Below are 21678 nucleotides of genomic sequence, written 5' to 3'. Positions count from 1 at the left end.
CCCAACTGTGGATGGCCCATCACTGACTTACCCAGTGCACAATATGTCAATGGCAGCCAGCCCCCTCTATGCACAGCAGATGTGGACTCCCTTGTTGTTAGTTGGGTTCCCAGATGTGAATCTGACTTAGCAGGCTCACCAAACGTGCAATTCTATCTTCACTGTAGGTCATCGACTTCTGAAACCTCCTCAAAGACTCCAGTTACTGTGTCTTGCTTCTTCTTTGTCCTCTTGTTCAGAGTCTAGCTCCTCTCCTCACAACAAAGTATACAGAACACAAGCAACCCGAGACCAGTTTCTCTTTGATTGGAGCTCCTCAGTCAGGTGTAGTTTGGTTCCGGTGACACAGTGACCACGTCTGGGCATACCCATTGCACTGAAGTACACAATCACCCCCGGACATTTATGCAGATCCTAGTCTGCTAAAACTCGTGTAAACACCTCCTCATCTGCACTTCCCAGAACTGCTAGGCTGAAAGCAGCTTATTCCATTGACAATTTGCACAATTTCTTCCAGTATTATTCAGCATAAAAGCAATTTCTTTGGGCAGTCTCGGTTTAGGGAAGGATTTCAGATAAGTTTTTGGTCTGCAAAAGATTCAATAAAGTAGCTAACAACACAAGTAATATATTGTTTGATGAAGGGTGTGGGTGCCTTTCAATGACACCAATAGAAAGTAATTGTTAGAGAGGGGTAGCTACAAAGACCTTAAAATCTTTCAGTACCCCAACCCTCACCGATTGCCAAGTCATTTGGATACACCTTGGACTCTAACCTCACCCTCAAGGAACACAATGCCAAAACAAAACACTGCCTGGTACCAACTCTATCTCTGTTTCTTTCAGAAAGCAACTTCAGAGCTGTTGTTAGAGGCCTCGCACTCGGCCTCCCAGACTTCACACTTGCATTCCTCAAAGACATGGTACACACTGCAGCCTGTCTCAGCAGTGGCGGGAAGACATATTATCACATTACTCCCATCCTGATAGAACTCTCTTCCCATGCCAGCCCACACCACATTCAAATCCAGCTACATAATTTACAGAAACATTATTACCAAACACGCCACCCACCCCATCTTACAGAGAGGTTTACCCTCACTGGTACCTCTTGGGATACCCACAACCAGGCCACCATCAATCTGGAGAAAAAAAAGTGTAAAAAAGAAAAACAAGACAGCAAGCGTGTTCCACCCATGCACACAGGATATGGAACGTCATTCCCCCGATCCATTCTGCTCCAATTAATCCGTTTCTTGGTAATGTCCATCTTTGCTTCTCACCTTTCTCGGAAGTTCGAACGCCCAGCAGCTCACTGTCTCGACCCTGAAATTCATCAAAGTATGGTCTAATCTTGATCTCGTACTCGGTGTCTTTCTTGAGCTGTGTCAGAATCGTGCTGCGTTCAGACGGGGATTTGACGTCGTGGACCTGCCAGGCACTGGCCTTATTGTGATACATAACCCTGTATCCTTGGATAAATTGAGACTGCCGATCCACCTAACACACAGGATAGAAAGTAATAAACATAGAATCCATTAAAAGAGACGTAAAATGAGTTTAGCTGTCAGATACACTGTCTGGTGTTGTGTGGTTCATAAAAGTAAATGCATTAAGAATGAGATGGGAAACAGCCTTTACACCATGGCTCAAACCACGCTGTGCCTTAACAGCGCGGTCTGAACCACAAATGCGTCTTTACAACGCATTCCTTTACCACGCAAGTCATTACAACGACTCACCTTCAGTGAAAGGATTGTTGGATTGATATTGGACTTTAGCTCCAACACTTTCCCTACTGTTTCACAGACTGGAGTTGGAATAGTTCATTTTACTATGCCAACTCTAGCGCTTTCCCTAAGGCAAGTGGTGGTGGTAACATCTTGCATGGTAACGGCATGCGTTGTAATGCTGTGACTGTGCATCAGATGCAGCTGTTGTTTGGACCGCGCTATTAATGCAGGTGTAATGAACGCCTGCATGGTTTCGACATACAACCAATATTAAGCATTTAAAAGATTCAGTCAGGGCTCACAATATCCCCATCTGAACATATGATTTCATACTAATGATGCAAGGCAATATTTCGATTCCCTATTATTGTGTCAGCTTGTGAAATTAAAATGTTCTTCCCATAAGACAGTGGTTCCCAAACTTTTTTGACCTAATCGGCAGTTGGCCATGGCTCCCCACCTTTTTTTAACCGGTGGGCGGGATGTAAGCCGACCACGCATAAGAGTTTCCCTTGCCGAGATTTTTAACGTTTTCAGGATGCTTGGCACCAATTACACTTTCATGGCAGTGGTGCCCTAATTTGGCTTGTAGGATCAGCTCCTCGAAAACATGCAAACAACATACACTCAGACAATGCCACCAAAGAACCACTACACTTGGTGACAGACGAGAAACGTAAAGCATTTACAAAAGTTTCAAAATGTGATAATAAAAGATATTTATCATTTGCATACTTTCAAAGACATCGTAAAAAATCAGGATCCTTCAATATCAAGGTACACAACTCCATGGTGAGTGTCTCCCACAACACTCCGTAATGGAGTGCTCTAAGTTAATTCTGGGGTTCTTTCCCACTTAAGGGGCAGCGGAAACTGATTGCCATATACATTGAGATCATTCAGAAGTGTGCTGACATGTAATGATTCTAAGCAATGTTTTCATATGTCTTGGGCACCTTGGCTGCTTGGAAAAGTACACACTGAGAGTTATCAGATAGCTTGAAATAACTGAGTTAGTTCTGACCACCTCAAAACTTGGAAAAATGCTCACATTTATCACACGATTCCTTACTGTCCCCTAGATGCATCAAGCATCCATTTTGCGATTCCTTATTAGCAAAAAATAAGGATTCACTAATAAGGAATCGCAAAATGCTTTGCTTGAAGAACTTGCTTAAAAAATAGCGATTTCTTAAAATTCCTTAATTGCGAGTCGCAATTAAGGAATACCTCCCCCTTCATTCCTATGGGCCTAGAGGCCCATAGGAATGAATGGGAAGACAATCTCAATGTGCGATTCTCCATTAGAGAATCGCAGATTGAGATTGCAATTTCAAGGGTGCCTGGGTGTCAAAAGGACACCCTGTTGCACCCCTGAAATCTGCATATGGGTACATTTTGCACACACACACATGCCCTAAGGGCATGTCTGTGTGTAAAATGGAACTTTGAAAAATGCACTTTAGTGCATTTTTCAAAGTTTTTGCAAATTACCATGAAGTTCAACTTCATGGTAATTTGCGCCCCCTATTAGTGAAATCGCTAATTTTTTAACTTTAATCCATTGCATTTAAGGAATCTCAATTTGAGATTCCCTAAATGCAATAGCAATTTAAGTAATCACAATTTTGCGATTTTTTAAATTGCTATTTTTGCATTTGGGATGATGCATCCCAAATGCAAAAATACTAGTCGCAAAGGGGCAGATTCTGAGAATCTGCCCCTTTGCTAGCGGATTTTAGCTTGATGCATCTGGGCCTATGTGTTCTAATTTATTTTGAGATGAAGCCTGCCCCAGCCCCAACCTGTCTGAGTCCAAGGGTCTCTTCCTTGAATTATGAAGGGGCCTTCTAGATCTGACATCCTTGGTTTGTTCCCCCCCCCCTCCACACAATATTTTGCTTTCCCACCTCCTGTTATGCTGAATCTGTTTTTGTTGGACTAAGAACTCTACGCACTTCACCACTGCTAACTAGTGCTACAGTGCTTATGTACACTCTGCTAAACACTATAAAATTGACATATGCTCCCAATTGGCACATTTAATTTACTTGTAAGTCCCCAGTAAAGTGGTACTATATGTACCCAAGGCCTGTAAATTGAATGCTACTAGTCAACCACCATCACTCATTGTGGTAACCGCTTAAGTAGGCCTTAAAAATATTTTTCCAGACCTGCCAGTGCAGTCTGTGTTCACTTTTAAACTGCCATTTGAACCTGGCAAAATAAACCTCTTGCCAGACCTAAACCTTCCTTTTAAATACATATGTCACCCCTGAAGGTGTTCATTAAACAGCAAATGTTGGACTTGAACTTTTAAGTTTTACATGTCCTGACAGTCAAAAACGCCTGAATTAATTTTTCCCTACTGCCATGCCTATCCCTCCCATATGATAACAATGTGTTATCTTATTACATTTAATAAGTGATAGCATTTGTTTGGGGATAGCTAGAAATGTCATGTTTAAACAGTAGTAATTTAAAAACCTATTTAATGGTAAAGTTGGATTTTAGGTCACAATTCTGAAAATGCCACTTTTAGAAAGTTGCCATTTTTTTGTCCTAACCCATTTTCTGCCTGCAGTCTGTATCCTGAGTCACATGACTAGGAGTAGTTGAAAGTTTGCCTTTGTGTATTCCTCCCAGACAGCGATAGGAAAGGGGAGTAGGTGTTGTCAGAATGGGCCATCTTCTCAGGATGGGAGTGGCAGAGCGGTCACCTACCACACTTGCTCTTCATAGGGACTGCCTCAGCACACTCACAAAGGACTTAACCGTAGACTATTGTCACCTCAGTCCCCTTGGAGCCGGAAAAGGAAGGAAATTCCAGACCCAGAAAGTGGTGGGAAATGTCTATGTTTCTCCCACTTGAAAGCTGGCAGCAGGTAGAAATATTGGAGCCTTAAACCAACTCTTCAGAACACTCCTGGACCTATGGATACTACAGAAAAGTACTACTTAGCTGCCAGATGATAGTCCTGCTGCTGGAGGCCTGTGCTGCTGTCTGAGAAAGAAGAATAGACCTGCTCCCTTCATCTCCGACTCTGTGAGGGACTCCAAGGGTCAGTTAGCAGACCTCCTGTCTGAGCTATAGGTACACAACAATCTCCAGAGTCCTCCCTGCAACTGCCCAGCTGACCTGCTACTACTGGCCCTCCCTGGACTTGCGGATGGACCTGCATGAGCCCTGCTTGCCTCTGCAAGAGTAAGTCCCTGATTCCCAAGAGGCACTTCCCCAGGTCCTGGGCCCTTGGTTGGCATCATAGTGCACTCCTCTGAAGGCATAGGAAAAATCCTGACGCTGTGGCCTCTTGGCAACCATTAACATGCCTGTCTGCGCAGAGATCTTGAAGCATGTGAACACCGCCAATGCAAAGCTTCAGTGGGTACGCCTCTTCGTGCTACAGCAACCTACAGGAATGACCAGCAACGCAATATCTGCACTTTCCGCAACAGCCTGCAGTGATTGTCAATGTGAAACTCCAGCAATGACTGCCCATGACGCCCAACAGGATCTTTGCACTAAAGCAACGACCATCCATGACACTCTCCGCTTGACCTACTCCACCATGAACTGGACTCTTCGCAATGAACTTTAGAAGGTAACTGTTATAAATAAATAGGTCCATTCCATGTAGTTTCTTTATGTAGATTTATTCCAAGTCAAGATCTTATGCAGAGACCCACCAGGAGCAGCCTCCCTGCTGCTCAGCCCTTCCTCCAACTGACACTCTCTCTCATTGAACATTCCATAACCTGCTTTCACACCAACATTCCATTCCACAAACACACAGCATGAGCAGCAGGTATAACAGTAACTTTTTCAGCTGGACTGCATTGGTCCCTATACCGGGCCCATGCTCCTTCATAGTCAGCCTGAACTTGTCACTTAGCCCCCAGTCTAGCATAACCAGATAACCACGAGTGACGCTCTACCAGGTCAACCAGACAGTGACACCTCTTTGAAGGCAGCAGGACAGGCAGGTGGTAGGACAGGCAGGCAGCAGGAGGAAAAGGGTGAAAATCTAGCAGGGACTGGCACGCCCGAGTTGGGCTGACCGTTCTTGTGGTCACTGGTGAGGATGGGGCTGCCAGCATCTTGAAGATCATCCAGTTACTTCTAGCTTGATGTAAGGATCCTTTTAGTTAGCATGCAGGTTCTTCCTTCTAAATTGTCACCAAAATGTTGTAAATAAGTAAGTCCATTCCATGTAGTTTCTTTATGTGGATTTATTCCAAGTCAAGACCTTATGCAGAGCCCCACCAGGAGCAGCCTCCCTGCTGCTCAGCCCTTCCTCCAACTGACTCTCTCTGTCATCCAACATTCCATAACCAGCTCTCACACCAACATTCCATTCCACAGACACACAAGCTGAGCAGCAGGTATAACACATCTCCATTTCTTAATACAAAAAAAATCAACTGCAAAAGAATCACAATAAAATAGATGCTTGTATAAGATGGCAATAATAATTACATGCAAGAGAGGGGCAACATGCAATACATGTAGATGGTGAAATACGTGTATACAAAATAGCAAAAGAGAAATATTTAGAAGAAGTAAAACTATCACGCAATCCAGCAATTCAAACATTAACCACTTCTCCCTTTATCATACAAAAAACTAAATCCACGCTCCCTTAAAACTAAGCAAAAGCAATTCATACACTACCACCCCAGCAAAACACAAACTAAATCCCAAAAAACAAACAAGGAGGCTGGCCAGGCCAACAAGAGGTAGTTAGCGTCCCAACTAAAAGATGCAAAAGGAAACCTCAATCAGATGCAATGAATTCAGTACTTTCCTCCCGAAAAAAAAATGGGGTGTGTTGTGTAGAAACACACTACACGGAACTCGTAAAGGCCACACCAGTCACGTAACACCTGTCACCAACCATAAACTCCACCCAAACTGAAAGCTGGGTTGTGATTTGCGGAAAATGCACGCCACACGGAACCTGAAGAAAAGCAAGCATACATTCCACCCAAACAAAGATTTGGGTTGTGATGTATGGAAAATACACTCCACATGTAACATGAACATACGAACAAGAAACTTCACGTAAACAAAACAAAATGTGGGTTGTGATGTGTGGAAAATGCACTCCACATGAAACCTGAAGAAAAGTAAGCATACGCTCCACCCAAACCTAAAATTGGGTTGTGATGTGTGGAAAATACGCTCTACACTGAACCTGTAAGGGTGTAACACATTGCACCACAACAATAACAAGTTTAAATAAACCTTTCACCTAAAAACATATCCTGGAACACAGGACCAGACATCAAGCAGAAACTCCACCCAAACTGAAATTTGGGTTGTGACGTGTGGAAAATATACTCCACACGGAACATAAAAAACACTAATAAGGAACTCCACCCGAACCGTAATTTGGTTTGTGAGATGTGGAAAATGTACTCCACACAGAACATCAGTAAAAAGCACACCTCAAGAAAAAAGTTGTAGTAGGAAAACACACTGAATCAAAACAAACATACACTCTGCAACAGTAAGCACCACGATGGGTGGTAAATCATCAGCAACCCAAAACCACATAAGAGAGAAAAACATCAATACAATCAATTGCACCATTCCAAACAATCATCTTCAGTAAGGGTTACAGGAATTAAAAGAATATGTACGCATAAATGAAACATCCCATGACTGCAAAAAGCAAGAAACACAGAAAAAGAAACCCAGCATAAATAATGAAATGTAAGTATCATTTCTAGCGACCTCTCGCATGAAGTATGACACTGTGCCAAGAAAACAATAAAATAAAACAAATAAAGTAGTCACCGTGGTCTGCAGTAAAGAAAAAAAGAATTTGCAATGCAATAGGTCTCGCATTAGGAAAGTTTGAGCTATTGGTATTGTAAATTACACATTTTTTACTTATGTGTTGGTTTTGAAAATAGCTAAATTATTAGCTTTGTCATTTACAATGCCAATAGCTTTGACTTTTGCAAATGTGACACCTGTAGCATTTGTAATGCAATATGTGTTGTATTTACGTGACTTAGATGTATTGATATTACAAATAACAATGGCTTTTAATTTTTTTAAATAATTAATACTTAAAAGGTATTGTAATTTATAATGGCAATAGCTTAAACTTTTGTAAATAACTTTTTTAAAGATTATGTTCAGTGTATTTTATTGTGCCGAAAATCCAAGAACAGAAGTGAAATATTAACATCTTTTTGTGACATTTGTAATAAAGCTTGAAACATTGAGAGGACATATTTGAACCAGTTGTTGTTGAATGGTTGCACAGATTGATGCTGTGGTGGCGCTGAGTGATGTTGTGTTGGCGACGAGTGATGCTGTACCGTTCAGTGATGCTGTGGTAGCGCATAGTGATGTTGTGGAGCACCTGAGTGGTGATGCTGTGGTGATGCGATAGATTGACAGAGTGAGTGCGATAGATAGAGGGAGGGAGATAGATAGAGTGAGGACGATAGAGTGAGGGTGATAGATAGATAGAGGGCGATAGACAGATAGATAGATAGATAGATAGATAGATAGATAGATAGAGTGAGGGCGATAGATAGATAGATAGATAGATAGATAGATAGATAGATAGATAGATAGATAGATAGATAGATAGATAGATAGATAGATAGATAGATAGATAGAGTGAGGGCGATCAATAGATAGACAGATAGATAGAGGGAGGGCGATCAATAGATAGATAGCTAGAGTGAGTGCGATAGACAGATAGAGTGAGGGTGATAGATAGATAGATAGATAGATAGATAGATAGATAGATAGATAGATAGATAGATAGATAGATAGATAGATAGATAGATAGATAGATAGATAGATAGATAGATAGATAGATAGATAGATAGATTGAGGGCGATAGATAGAGGGCGATAGATAGATTGAGTATGGGCGATATATAGATAGAAAGATAGTGAGGGAGATAGATAGATAGATAGTTGATAGAGTGAGGGAGCTAGATAGAGTGAGGGCGATAGATAGAGTGAGGGCGATAGATAGATAGAGTGAGGGTGAAAGATAGATAGAGTGGAGGCGATAGAGAGAGTGAGGGCGATAGAGAGAGAGGGCGATAGATAGAGTGAGGGCGATAGATGGATAGATAGATAGAGTGAGGGCGATAGACAGATAGATAGAGTCAAGTCAAGTCAAAGGATTTATATAGCGCACTACATACCCAGAGGGTCTCAAGGCGCTTAAGAAGGGGTGGGGAGTTACTTGTCAAATATCCACGTTTTAAGTTGCTTTCTGAATGCTAGGTGGTTCTGGGTAAGGCGAAGGTAAGTGGGAAGAGAGTTCCAGGTTTTAGCTGCCAGGTAGGAGAAGGATCTACCTCCCATGGTGGTCTTGTTGATGCGAGGTACAGTGGCAAGGGCTTGGTTGGAAGATCGAAGCAGGCGGGAGGGGGTGTAGAAGGACAGTCGTGTGTTGAGGCATTCTGGTCCGGTTTCGTAGAGTGCTTTGTGTGCGTGGGTTAGGAGCCGGAAAGTGATCCTCTTATTGACGGGAAGCCAGTGGAGGTTTTTCAGGTGACCAGAGATATGTTCTTTACGCGGGATGTCTAGTATGAGCCTGGCAGAGGCGTTTTGGATTCGTTGGAGTTTTTTCTGGAGTTTAGCGGTAGTCCCGGCGTATAGGGTGTTTCCGTAGTCCAGGCGGCTCGTGACCAGTGCGTGGGTGACCGTTTTCCTAGTTTCGGTGGGGATCCAACGAAATGTTTTTTTGAGCATGCGAAGAATGTTGAAGCAGGATGAGGAGACGGCGTTGACTTGTCTGTTCATTGAAAGTGAGGAGTCCAGGATGATGCCCAGGTTCCGTGCGTGGTCTGTCGGGATGGGTGCTTTTCCAAGGGCTTCTGGCCACCAAGAGTCGTCCCATGCGGAGGGGGAGGAACCTAAGATGAGGACTTCTGTTTTATCAGAGTTCAGTTTCAGACGGCTATGTTTCATCCATTCGGCTACTTCTTTCATTCCGTCATGTAGGTTGTTTTTGGCGGTGCTAGGGTCATTGGTGAGTGATAGGATCAGTTGAGTGTCATCCGCGTAGGAGATGATGTTGAGGTTGTGTTGGCGGGCGATGGCCGCGAGGGGGCTCATGTATACGTTGAAAAGGGTGGGGCTGAGTGAAGATCCCTGTGGTACGCCGCAGATGACTTCAGTGGCCTCTGACTTGAATGGTGGGAGGCGGACTTTCTGGGTTCTTCCGGTGAGGAACGAGGTGATCCATTCCAGTGTCTTTCCTTGGATTCCGATGTCTCTGAGACGCTGTAGAAGGGTGCTATGGCAGACTGTGTCAAAGACTGCGGAGAGGTCGAGGAGGATGAGGGCGACTGTGTCTCCATTGTCCAGTAGGGTTCGAATGTCGTCTGTTGCTGAGTGAGGGCAATAGATAGATAGATAGATAGATAGATAGATAGATAGATAGATAGATAGATAGATAGATAGATAGATAGATAGATATCGACAGTAAACATCCTGTAATCGAGGAATTTACTCTGTGCAATTTTAATTTTGATTCAACGTTTCAATGCGTCCCCTCGAGCACCTGTGTTATGCTACTAATATAAATGAATTTGCAGATGTTAATCACTGTAACCAAACAAAAGGAGGCGGACATGTGGCCTCTGGCTTCAAAGGCACAAAACCTGAATTCAGATCTTAGTTCCTGCACATAGGCAAAGCGTCTTATCTGACAGTTTTGTGCTTTCTGAGCGGGCGGGCGGGCAGTGAGTGCTGAGAAGCCGGACTACCAGTGTGCTCATTGTTTTGACTGCCTCCTTACAGTTTTTTTCTATCCAACCATGAAGTGAAGGCACCTCAGCAAGTTAACTACACCACATATTTCTGCGTGCAACAAGAAGTATCTGGTCTGATTCAAGTCATGGCGAGTTAGACGTTTATCCTTTTTTGACCAATAAAGTCAGTTTGAAATGGACAGTAAAATAAATAAAAAACACTGCACGCCTTCTGCTGTGGGCCCAGAGACGAATATGGACAGGGAAGGAAGGCCCGGCAGAAGAGCTGTTATGTCTGATGCTTTTGGATGCCTGACGCTTGTGGATGGCTGATGCTTGTGGACGGCTGACGCTTGTGGATGGCGGACGCTTTTGGATGGCAGACGCTTGTGGATGGCTGTAGCTTGTGCATGCCAGACCCTTTTTGGATGCCTGATGCTTGCGGATGTCTGATGGGTGATGCTTGTGGATGCCTGATGCTTGTGGATGTCTGATGCGTGATGCTTGTGGATGCCTGATGCTTGTGGATGCCTGATGCTTGTGGATGCCTGATGCTTGTGGATGTCTGATGCTTCCGGATGTCTGATGCTTCTGGATGCCTCATGCTTGTGGATGGCTGATGCTTGTGGATGGCTGATGCTTGTGGATGTCTGTTACTTGTGGATGTTTGATGCTTTTGGATGCCTGACGCTTGTGGATGCCTGACGCTTGTGGATGGCTGATGTTTGTGGATGTCTGTTGCTTGTGGATGTCTGATGCTTGTCAATCAATCAATCAATCAATCAATCAATCACAGCATTTATAAAGCGCGCTACTCACCCGGGAGGGTCTCAAGGCGCTGGGGGGTATGCTACTGCTCGAACAGCCCGGTCTTGAGCTGTTTCCTGAAGGCGAAGTGGTCCTGGGTTCGCCGAAGGTGGGTGGGGATGGAGTTCCAGGTCTTGGCTGCCAGGTAGGAGAAGGATCTTCCTCCGGCGGTGGCTCTGCGGATGCGTGGTACGGTGGCGAGGGCGTGGCTGGTTGATCGTAGCTGGTTGAGGTACTTGGGGCCCAGGTCGTGGAGAGCCTTGTGTGCGTGGGTCAGGAGTCTGAATGTGATTCTCTTGCTGACGGGGAGTCAGTGCAGGTCTCTCAGGTGTCCGGTGATGTGGCTGTGTCAGGGGATGCCAAGGATGAGTCGTGCGGAGGCGTTCTGGATGCGCTGGAGTCTTTTTTGAAGTTTGGCTGTGGTTCCGGCGTAGAGGGTGTTCCCGTAGTCCAGTCGGCTGGTGACGAGTGCCTGGGTGACGGTCTTCCTGGTTTCGGTGGGGATCCATCTGAAGATCTTGCGGAGCATGCGCAGGGTGTTGTGGATGCCTGATGCTTGTGGATGTCTGATGCTTGTGGATGCCTGATGCTTGTGGATGCCTGATGCTTGTGGATGCCTGATGCTCCTGGTTGTCTGATGCTCCTGGTTGTCTGATGCTCCTGGTTGTCTGATGCTACTGGTTGTCTGATGCTCCTGGTTGTCTGATGTCTGATGCTTGTGGATGTCTGATGCTTGTGGATGTCTACGCTTGTGGATGCCTCATGCTTGTGAATGTCTGATGCTTGTGGATGCCTGATGCTTGTGGATGCCTGATGCTTGTGGATGCCTGATGCTTGTGGATGTCTGATGCTCCTGGTTGTCTGATGCTCCTGGTTGTCTGATGTCTGATGCTTGTGAATGCCTGATGCTTGTGGATGGCTGATGCTTGTGGATGGCTGATGCTTGTGGATGGCTGATGCTTGTGGATGTCTGTTGCTTGTGGATGTTTGACGCTTGTGGCTGTCTGATGCTTGGGCACGTCTGATGCTTCTGGATGTTTGTGGATGTCTGATGCTTGTGGATGTCTGATGCTTGTGGATGTCTGATGCTTGTGGATGTCTGATGCTTGTGGATGTCTGATGCTTGTGGATGTCTGTTGCTTGTGGATGTCTGTTGTTTGTGGATGTGTGACACTTGTGGATGTCTGACGCTTGTGGATGTCTGACGTTTGTGGATGTCTGACGTTTGTGAATGCTTGACGCTTGTGCATGCCTGACGCATGTGGATGCCTGATGCTTGAGGATGCCTGATGCCTTTGGATGTCTGATGCTTGTGGATGCCTGACGTTTGTGGATGTCTGATGCCTGATGTTTGTGGATGTCTGACGCTTGTGGATGCCTGACGCTTGTGGATGCCCAACGCTTGTGGATGCCTGACTTTTGAATGTCTAATGCCTCATGCTTGTGGATGCCTGATGTTTGTGGATCTCTGATGCATGTGGATGTCTGATGCTTGTGGATGTCTGATGCTTGTGGATGTCTGATGCTTGTGGATGTCTGATGTTTGTGGATGTCTGATGTTTGTGGATGTCTGTTGCTTGTGGATGTCTGTTGCTTGTGGATGCCTGATGCTTGTGGATGCTTGTGGATGTCTGACGCTTGTGGATGTCTGATGCTTGTGGATATCTGATGTTTGGGAATGCTTGAAGCTTGTGCATGCCTGACGCTCTTGCATGCCTTACGCTTGTGCATACCTGACGCTTGTGCATGCCTGACGCTTGTGGGTGCCTGACACTTGTGGATGCCTGACGCGTGTGGATGTCTGATGCTTGTGAATGTCTGATGCTTGTGGATGCCTGATGCTTGTGGATGCCTGATGCTTGTGGATGCCTGATGCTTGTGGATGTCTGATGCTCCTGGTTGTCTGATGCTCCTGGTTGTCTGATGTCTGATGCTTGTGAATGCCTGATGCTTGTGGATGGCTGATGCTTGTGGATGGCTGATGCTTGTGGATATCTGTTGCTTGTGGATGTTTGACGCTTGTGGCTGTCTGATGCTTGTGGATGTCTGTTGCTTGTGGATGTCTGATGCTTGTGGATGTCTGATGCTTGTGGATGTCTGATGTGGATGCCTGATGTTTGGAAATGCTTGAAGCTTGTGCATGCCTGACGCTTGTGCATGCCTTACGCTTGTGCATACCTGTCGCTTGTGCATGCCTGACGCTTGTGGATGCCTGACGCTTGTGGATGCCTGACGCTTGTGGATGTCAAGTCAAGTCAAAGTCAAAAATATGCTTTATTCGAGGTTTCACTCATAAAAGCAGAACATTCAACATTTTAAAAATACAAATAAATGTACAGTTAATCATGCTAAAAAGTAAAGCACCCATTTTACAGGTTTTTGACTTGGGTTGCAATTACAATTTTAGGAATTTAGAACAGTGCAAGATAAGCAACTTGTTAAAATGAATACAAAAGTTAAAATTTACCAGTTTAAAACAGTTATATATATAAAAACATAGGCATAGAATACAGATAAGTTAATTGGTCAGAGAATAGTCAAATGACTAGCAGTCTCTGTCTGAGGTTGTGGATGTCTGATGCTTGTGGATGTCTGTTGCTTGTGGATGACTGATGCTTGTGAATGTCTGATGCTTGTGGATGTCTGATGCTTGTGGATGTCTGATGCTTGTGGATGCCTGATGCTTGTGGACGCCTGATGCTTGTGGATGTCCGATGCTCCTGGTTGTCTGATGCTCCTGGTTGTCTGACGTCTGATGCTTGTGGATGCCTGATGCTTGTGTATGTCTGATGCTTGGGCACATCTGATGCTTCTGGATGTTTGTGGATGTCTGATGCTTCTGGATGTCTGATGCTTCTTGATGTCTGATGCTTCTGGATGTCTGATGCCTGATGCTTGTGGATGTCTGATGCTTGTGGATGTCTGATGCTTGTGGATGTCTGTTGCTTGTGGATGTCTGTTGTTTGTGGATGTGTGACACTTGTGGATGTCTGACGCTTGTGGATGTCTGACGTTTGTGAATGCTTGACGCTTGTGCATGCCTGACGCTTGTGGATGCCTGACGCTTGAGGATGCCTTTGGATGTCTGATGCTTGTGGAACCCTGCCATTTGTGGATGTCTGATGCCTGTGGATGTCTCTGTTGCTTGTGGATGTCTGATGCTTGTGGGTGCCTGATGCTTGTGGATGCTTGTGGATGTCTGATGCTTGTGGATGTCTGATGCTTGTGGATGTCTGATGTTTGTGAATGCTTGAAGCTTGTGCATGCCTGACGCTTGTGCATGCCTTACGCTTGTGCATACCTGTCGCTTGTGCATGCCTGACGCTTGTGGATGCCTGACGCTTGTGGATGCCTGACGCTTGTGGATGTCAAGTCAAGTCAAAGTCAAAAATATGCTTTATTCGAGGTTTCACTCATAAAAGCAGAACATTCAACATTTTAAAAATACAAATAAATGTACAGTTAATCATGCTAAAAAGTAAAGCATCCATTTTACAGGTTTTTGACTTGGGTTGCAATTACAATTTTAGGAATTTAGAACAGTGCAAGATAAGCAACTTGTTAAAATGAATACAAAAGTTAAAATTTACCAGTTTAAAACAGTTATATATATAAAAAACATAGGCATAGAATACAGATAAGTTAATTGGTCAGAGAATAGTCAAATGACTAGCAGTCTCTGTCTGAGGTTGTGGATGTCTGATGCTTGTGGATGTCTGTTGCTTGTGGATGACTGATGCTTGTGAATGTCTGATGCTTGTGGATGTCTGATGCTTGTGGATGCCTGATGCTTGTGGACGCCTGATGCTTGTGGATGTCTGATGCTCCTGGTTGTTTGATGCTCCTGGTTGTCTGATGCTCCTGGTTGTCTGACGTCTGATGCTTGTGGATGCCTGACGCTTGTGTATGTCTGATGCTTGGGCACATCTGATGCTTCTGGATGTTTGTGGATGTCTGATGCTTCTGGATGTCTGATGCTTCTTGATGTCTGATGCTTCTGGATGTCTGATGCGTGATGCTTGTGGATGTCTGATGCTTGTGGATGTCTGATGCTTGTGGATGTCTGTTGCTTGTGGATGTCTGTTGCTTGTGGATGTGTGACACTTGTGGATGTCTGACGCTTGTGGATGTCTGACGTTTGTGAATGCTTGACGCTTGTGCATGCCTGACGCTTGTGGATGCCTGACGCTTGAGGATGCCTGATGCCTTTGGATGTCTGATGCTTGTGGAAGCCTGCCGTTTGTGGATGTCTGATGCCTATGGATATCTCTGTTGCTTGTGGATGTCTGATGCTTGTGGGTGCCTGATGCTTGTGGATGCTTCTGGATGTCTGATGCTTGTGGATGTCTGATGCTTCTGGATGTCTGATGTTTGTGAATGCTTGAAGCTTGTGCATGCCTGACGCTTGTGCATGCCTTACGCTTGTGCATACCTGATGCTTGTGCATGCCTGACGCTTGTGGATGCCTGACGCTTGTGAATGCCTGACACTTGTGGATGTCTCTGTTGCTTGTGGATGTCTGATGCTTGTGGATATCTGATGCTTGTGGATGTCTGATGCTTATGGATGCCTGATGCTTGTGGACGTCTGATGCTTGTGGATGTCTGATGCTCCTGGTTGTCTGATGCTCCTGGTTGTCTGATGTCTGATGCTTGTGGATGCCTGATACTTGTGGATGCCTGATGCTTGTGTATGTCTGATGCTTGTGGACGTCTGATGCTTCTGGATGTTTGTGGATGTCTGATGCTTCTGGATGTCTGATGCTTCTGGACGTCTGATGCCTGATGCTTATGGATGTCTGATGCTTGTGGAGGTCTGATGCTTCTGGATGTCTGTTGCTTGTGGATGTCTGTTGCTTGTGGATGTCTGTTGCTTGTGGATGTGTGACACTTGTGGATGTCTGACGCTTGTGGATGTCTGACGTTTATGAATGCTTGACGTTTGTGAATGCTTGAAGCTTGTGCATGCCTGACGCTTGTGGATGCCTGATGTTTGTGGATGCCTGATGCCTTTGGATGTCTGATGCTTGTGGATGCCTGAAGTTTGTGGATGTCTGATGCCTGATGTTTGTGGATGTCTGACGCTTGTGGATGTCTGACGCTTGTGGATGCCTGACGCTTGTGGATGTCGGATGCCTGACGCTTGTGGATGTCTGATGTTTGTGGATGTCTGATGTTTGTTGATGTTTGATGTTTGAGGATGTCTGATGTTTGTGGATGGCGGATGCTTGTGGATGTCTGATGCTTGTGGATGTCTGATGCTTGTGGATGTCTGATGTTTGTGGATGTCTGATGCTTGTGGATGTCTGTTGCTTGTGGATGTCTGTTGCTTGTTGATGCCTGAAACTTGTGGATGTCTGACGCTTGTGGATGTCTGATGTTTGTGAATGCTTGAAGCTTGTGCATGCCTGACGTTTGTGCATGCCTTACGCTTGTGCATACCTGACGCTTGTGGATGCCTGACGCTTGTGGATGCCGGGCGCTTGTGGATGTCTGACGCTTGTGGATGCCTGATGCTTGTGGATGCCTGATGCCTTTGGATGTCTGATGCTTGTGGTTGGCTGACGCTTGTGGATGTCTGACGCTTGTGGCTGCCTGACGCTTGTGGATGCCTGACGCTTGTGGATGGCTGACGCTTGTGGATGGCTTACGCTTGTGGATGGCTGACGCTTGTGGATGGCTGACGCTTGTGGATGCCTAATGCTTGTGCATGCCAGACCCTTTTTGGATGCCTGACACTTGTGGATGTCTGATGGGTGATGCTTGTGGATGCCTAGTCCTTGGACACTACTATGCTGTGTTCCAGTAGCCCATGTTTAGTGAACTCTGTCTTTATGCCACCTTTTACACTTCCTTTAGCTGAAAATAATGCAAAATATTTGAAAGCTCGAAATACATTAAGTTTTGAATGTTTCCTGCAAACAAATTAAATTGCAAAAGCTAAGAAGTGAAACATCTACCACCTATGCCTCTGCTTCCCAGCAATGTTCCACAAGAGCAATTTCTACCACAGTAGTTTTAGGTCTGTAAATCGCAGTACAAGAAGAAGTGCTGATCCTGGAACCTTACTCTTAGGGTAGTCTTTTCACTCTTCAGTTTGTCAATTTGTTTTACGGTCATCTTAGGCTACTGCCGAGCACAGGCTAGGGGGCACAGGAGAGTTAAATGAATTGCCCAAACATGGGAAGTCAGTTAATTTAATGATCCAGACAAATACAATGAACTTGTTAAAGCTGCAAAATATCTTAAGTGCTCAGCAAAAAGTGCCTCATTCCAGGCCCAATCAGAAAGGCAGACACTGCTAACAAGGACTGGCAAAGACGATACGTCTGCCTGTTTTAATTTACGCATGTTTTAGTTATGTGATACGTCTAGATACAACAGACAGCTCAAAGGAACATTCAAATACAGCACAAGTGGCATGTTTGATGCAGAAGATTTTAGTTGACAGGTTTAATGCTACGCCCCAAATTACATAGCAGCAGCCTGTGGTGTGAGACACAAATGTTGGGGTGAGGAGGGAGGGGGAGAGAGTGCACTGCAGGCTAAGAGGCTGAAGGTAGGAGGGCGGGGTAGATAGCGAAAGGGTGAGAGAAGAGGCATTGCACAGAGGGGGCGGGGAGAGCATTCCTTTGAAGTGTGAAGCTCTCGGCATTGCTGTGGCAGCAAACTGCAAGCGCGTGCACGGGCACATGCACTGGGCGTAATCCGCCTGGTTCAGCTTTCCTGTTTCACCTTTATATGTCTCGACATGTGCCATGCCAGAGGCATTGGCAGAGGTCGAGACCTAAAAAACATGCTCAGGCTTGAAGAACATGTGAGAAGTAAAACGGAAAGTCAAGTACAAGACCAGAACTTGCAGAAAATGACAGGGCAGTGAAGCAGTTTGGTCCAGGAAACTGTGACTGGATACCAGTGCAAAAACAAACATTAGGTACAATTGGGAAAGTTGCACTCTCTTTACCACTGTACATGCCTCACCATGAAGGAAAAAAGAAGAACAGGTTGCTTCAGATTGCCTCTATGATAAAGATTGTACTTCCATCCACCGGCAACTTCCACTCGCAAACAAACGATGACGCTGTTTAAATTAACTCGATTGAAAAACGTGGTTGGCAACATTGAAAATTGGAGCCTCCAATCAAAACATGGCGGCACATAGTGCACGCTGCACGGGTGGCTCACACATTGAAGCAGTTGGGCATCCCACAGCAGCAACGAGGAAGGAAGGAGCAAGGACCTCATGAAGGATTCCACTGCTTCTCCGCGCGACATCATTTGTCACAGAAAAGGCACGCAACTTTGAATATTGCACACTTCAACAGCTAACATGTCCCAAAGATGCTATGCGTCCACACTTACCAAATTGCACGCTTCAAAAACAAGCCCTAGGTTTACACCTTGCAAAACGACTAGCGTGCTCCATCAAGTTGCCCAGAAATGCTGGCAAAGTGCACAAGTGCACTCCACAGTCAGTTGGTCAGCACTCAACACTGGGGCCAGATCTTTGCCCTCGAACGGCATATTTCAAGGTGTGGATATTCAAATAACGCACACAGGCTGCTAGGCTGTCCGCAGGTCCGATCCAGGGTCACTGGTGGTACTCACAATGCACATCCAGTGCAGCAGGGTAGGGAAAGACAATGTCCCAAAGGAACTGGCATGTTCACTTTGCAACAGGGAAAACAGTTTCAAGGCAGCAGGCAGAGAAAAGAATAGTCCAACATGAACTGGCACTCACGAGTTGGGGGAACTGATGGGGCAGTCACTAGTGGTACTCTACCAGGTCAACAAGACAGTGACACCTCGTTGGAGGCAGCAGGACAGGCAGGTGGTAGGACAGGCATGCAGGAGGGGCTGGGTGAAAATCTAGCAGGGACAGGCAAGCCCGAGTTGGGGCTGACCGGTCTTGTGGTCACTGGTGGGGATGGGGCTGCCAGCATCTTGAAGATCATCTAGTTACTTTAAGCTTGATGTAAGGATCCTTTCAGTTAGAATGCAGGTTCTTCCTTCTAAATCGTGGCCAAAATGTTGTAAATAAGTAAGTCCATTCCATGTAGTTTCTTTATGTAGATTTATAAAAAGTCAAGATCTTATGCAGAGTCCCACCAGGAGCAGCCTCTCTGCTGCTCAGCCCTTCCTCCAACTGACACTCTCTCTCATCCAACATTCCATAACCAGCTCTCACACCAACATTCCATTCCACAGACACACAGGCTAAGCAGCAAGTATAACAGTAACTTTTTCAGCTCGACCACATCGGTCCCCATACCCGGCCCATGCTCCTTCGTGGTCAGCCTGAACTTATCACTTAACCCCCAGTCTAGCATTACCAGGTAACCACGAGTGGTGCTTTGTGTTTTTGGGAGCTATTCTTACCTAAATCTTTGAAAATTCATAACTCCGGTTTTACTTATTGGATTTTTGTTGTTTTGGTGTCACAAAATGTATTAACGTTTGCTCTATTTTTCTAAATTGGTGTGGGATTTTGATTGTGTTGTGTTTTCACATTATTACTGTTAGAATGCTGCATAAATACTTTACACTTTGCATCTAAATTTAGCCTGACTTCTTTTGTGGCAAGCTATCAGAGGGTTAAGCACATGTTAATTTAGTGACTTTTTGTGGTTTGTTACAAATGGGGATCTCTAATTGGCAGACGTAGGTACCTTTGTCCAAGTAGGGACCCTTCTTCCAAGTCAGGGTAAGGGAGTTATACTCCTAAAATAACCCCTGCGCACCCCCTTGGTAGCTTGGCACGAGCAGTAATACAGTGAAAAAACTACAAAAGGACACCACACCAGTTTAGAAAAATATCCAATGTTTTTATATATCCAAAACAAGAGCCAAAACGATAAGAATCCAACATACACTACTTAAAAATATATACTTTGCAAGAAATCCTTAAAATTGCAGAAATATATCTCAAAATACACAGTTCTTCAGAGTCGGTAGCTTCGTATGGGGCTACTGCGATGTTGAAAACAACAGAATCTAACAGTTGCAGCCGGAGGTACAGACTTGTTAATGCGTTGACAGACTCGTGAACAGTACCTTTCTCGTTCCGGCCGACACATTGGTGTGAGTCGGTTGGGTCAACAGTCAAGATTGCGTTGCAAAATGGAACCGGTTCAGGGTGCTGTGCCCTCACAATGCAGGGCAGGCAGCGGCTTAGTAACGATCATCCCGACAGCATCGGTGAGACCAAGGCTTACGGTGCGGGTTGAGGCGGTGCTGGATGCGGTGCTGGCAGGTTGATGTGCAAGCAAAAGAGCCGGTTAGTGGGAGCTGGTGTCGGTCAGCCCAGACTGCTGTGTGGGATGAGGGATACTTGTGAAACTTATGAGCGATGCTCCCAGCCAGGATGCAGTCATGGGTGTCGAAGTCAGCAGGCAGCGACAGAGTCTGTGAGGCCATTGCAAGATGCGGCGGTGCCTTCAAGACACTGAGCGAGTGACGGACTCGGTGACAGAGTCAGCTGCTTTTCCCTTCTCGTGGCAACTGAAACGGCTGTTCCAGAAGCAGTACCCAGAGGTTAGTGAAATCTTTGCAGTCCCTGAGACTTCAGAAAAGGAGGCAAGCTCTACTTCAATCCCTTGGAGATACTCAGCACAAGTAAAGAAAGTTCAGTCAACTCCTTTCACTACCCAAGGCAGAAGCAGCAACTGCAGGCCAACCCAACAAAGCAAAACACAGCAGTACTCCTCCTGGCAGCTCTTCCAGCTCTTCTTCTTGGCCTGCTCCTTGATTTAAGCGAGTTCTAAAGTTCTGGGGTCTGGGCCTTAATATTTATACTCAAAATCCCTTTATTCCCTCCACCAGAGAGTGTCTATGCTTAGTCCAAACCAGTTCTGTCCTCTCTGGCCAAGCTTCCCTGCAGGAGCTGGAGACAGCATTGTTCAAGGCAGACCAGGTCAATTCAGGTGCAAGGAAATCTCCTCCCACTACTCTGGTCCATTCAGCCCAGCCCTGACTCATCCAGGACACACCTTGACTCCCCAGTGGCTGTCTGAAGAAAATGCATATCCCCAGCCCCCGTCACTCCAAAGCCAGACAATCAATCCACAAACCTAGCAGAGGCACACATAATGGCTAAGCAAGAAAATACCTACTTTCTAAAATGTTCTACCTTTAACATACACAGCACCCTGCCCACAGGGCTACTTTGGACCTACCTTAGGGGTGACTTATATGTAAGAAAAGGGAAGATTAGGGCCTGGCAAGTGGGTGCACTTGTGAGATCGACATGGCAGTTACAAACTGTGTGCAGACCCTGCAGTGGCAGGTCAGATACCTGTTCAGGGCTACTCTTGTGGGTGGCACAACCAGTGCTGCAAGCCCACTAGCAGCATTTGATTTACAGGTCCTGGCACACTCAGTGCATTTTACTGGGGGTTTACC

At 45.5% G+C, this 21678-nt stretch overlaps 1 protein-coding gene across 1 annotated transcript in view; it reads right to left on the bottom strand.

Annotated features, from left to right (window-relative positions):
* Window positions 1-21678, bottom strand: part of LOC147732751 (roundabout homolog 2-like) — a 1033034-nt gene that overhangs the window by 288581 nt on the left and 722775 nt on the right. The window contains exon 14 of the mRNA XM_086957318.1: window positions 1284-1500. Within this exon, the coding sequence (XP_086813444.1) occupies window positions 1284-1500 (217 nt within the window). The remainder of the gene's footprint in view (window positions 1-1283; window positions 1501-21678) is intronic.

Source organism: Lissotriton vulgaris, chromosome 2_1 (genome assembly GCF_964263255.1).
Source record: "Lissotriton vulgaris chromosome 2_1, aLisVul1.2, whole genome shotgun sequence".
Lineage (NCBI taxonomy): Eukaryota > Metazoa > Chordata > Amphibia > Caudata > Salamandridae > Lissotriton > Lissotriton vulgaris.
The sequence above is the reverse complement of the archived record's forward strand: the minus strand, read 5'-3'. Positions and strand labels throughout refer to the sequence as shown.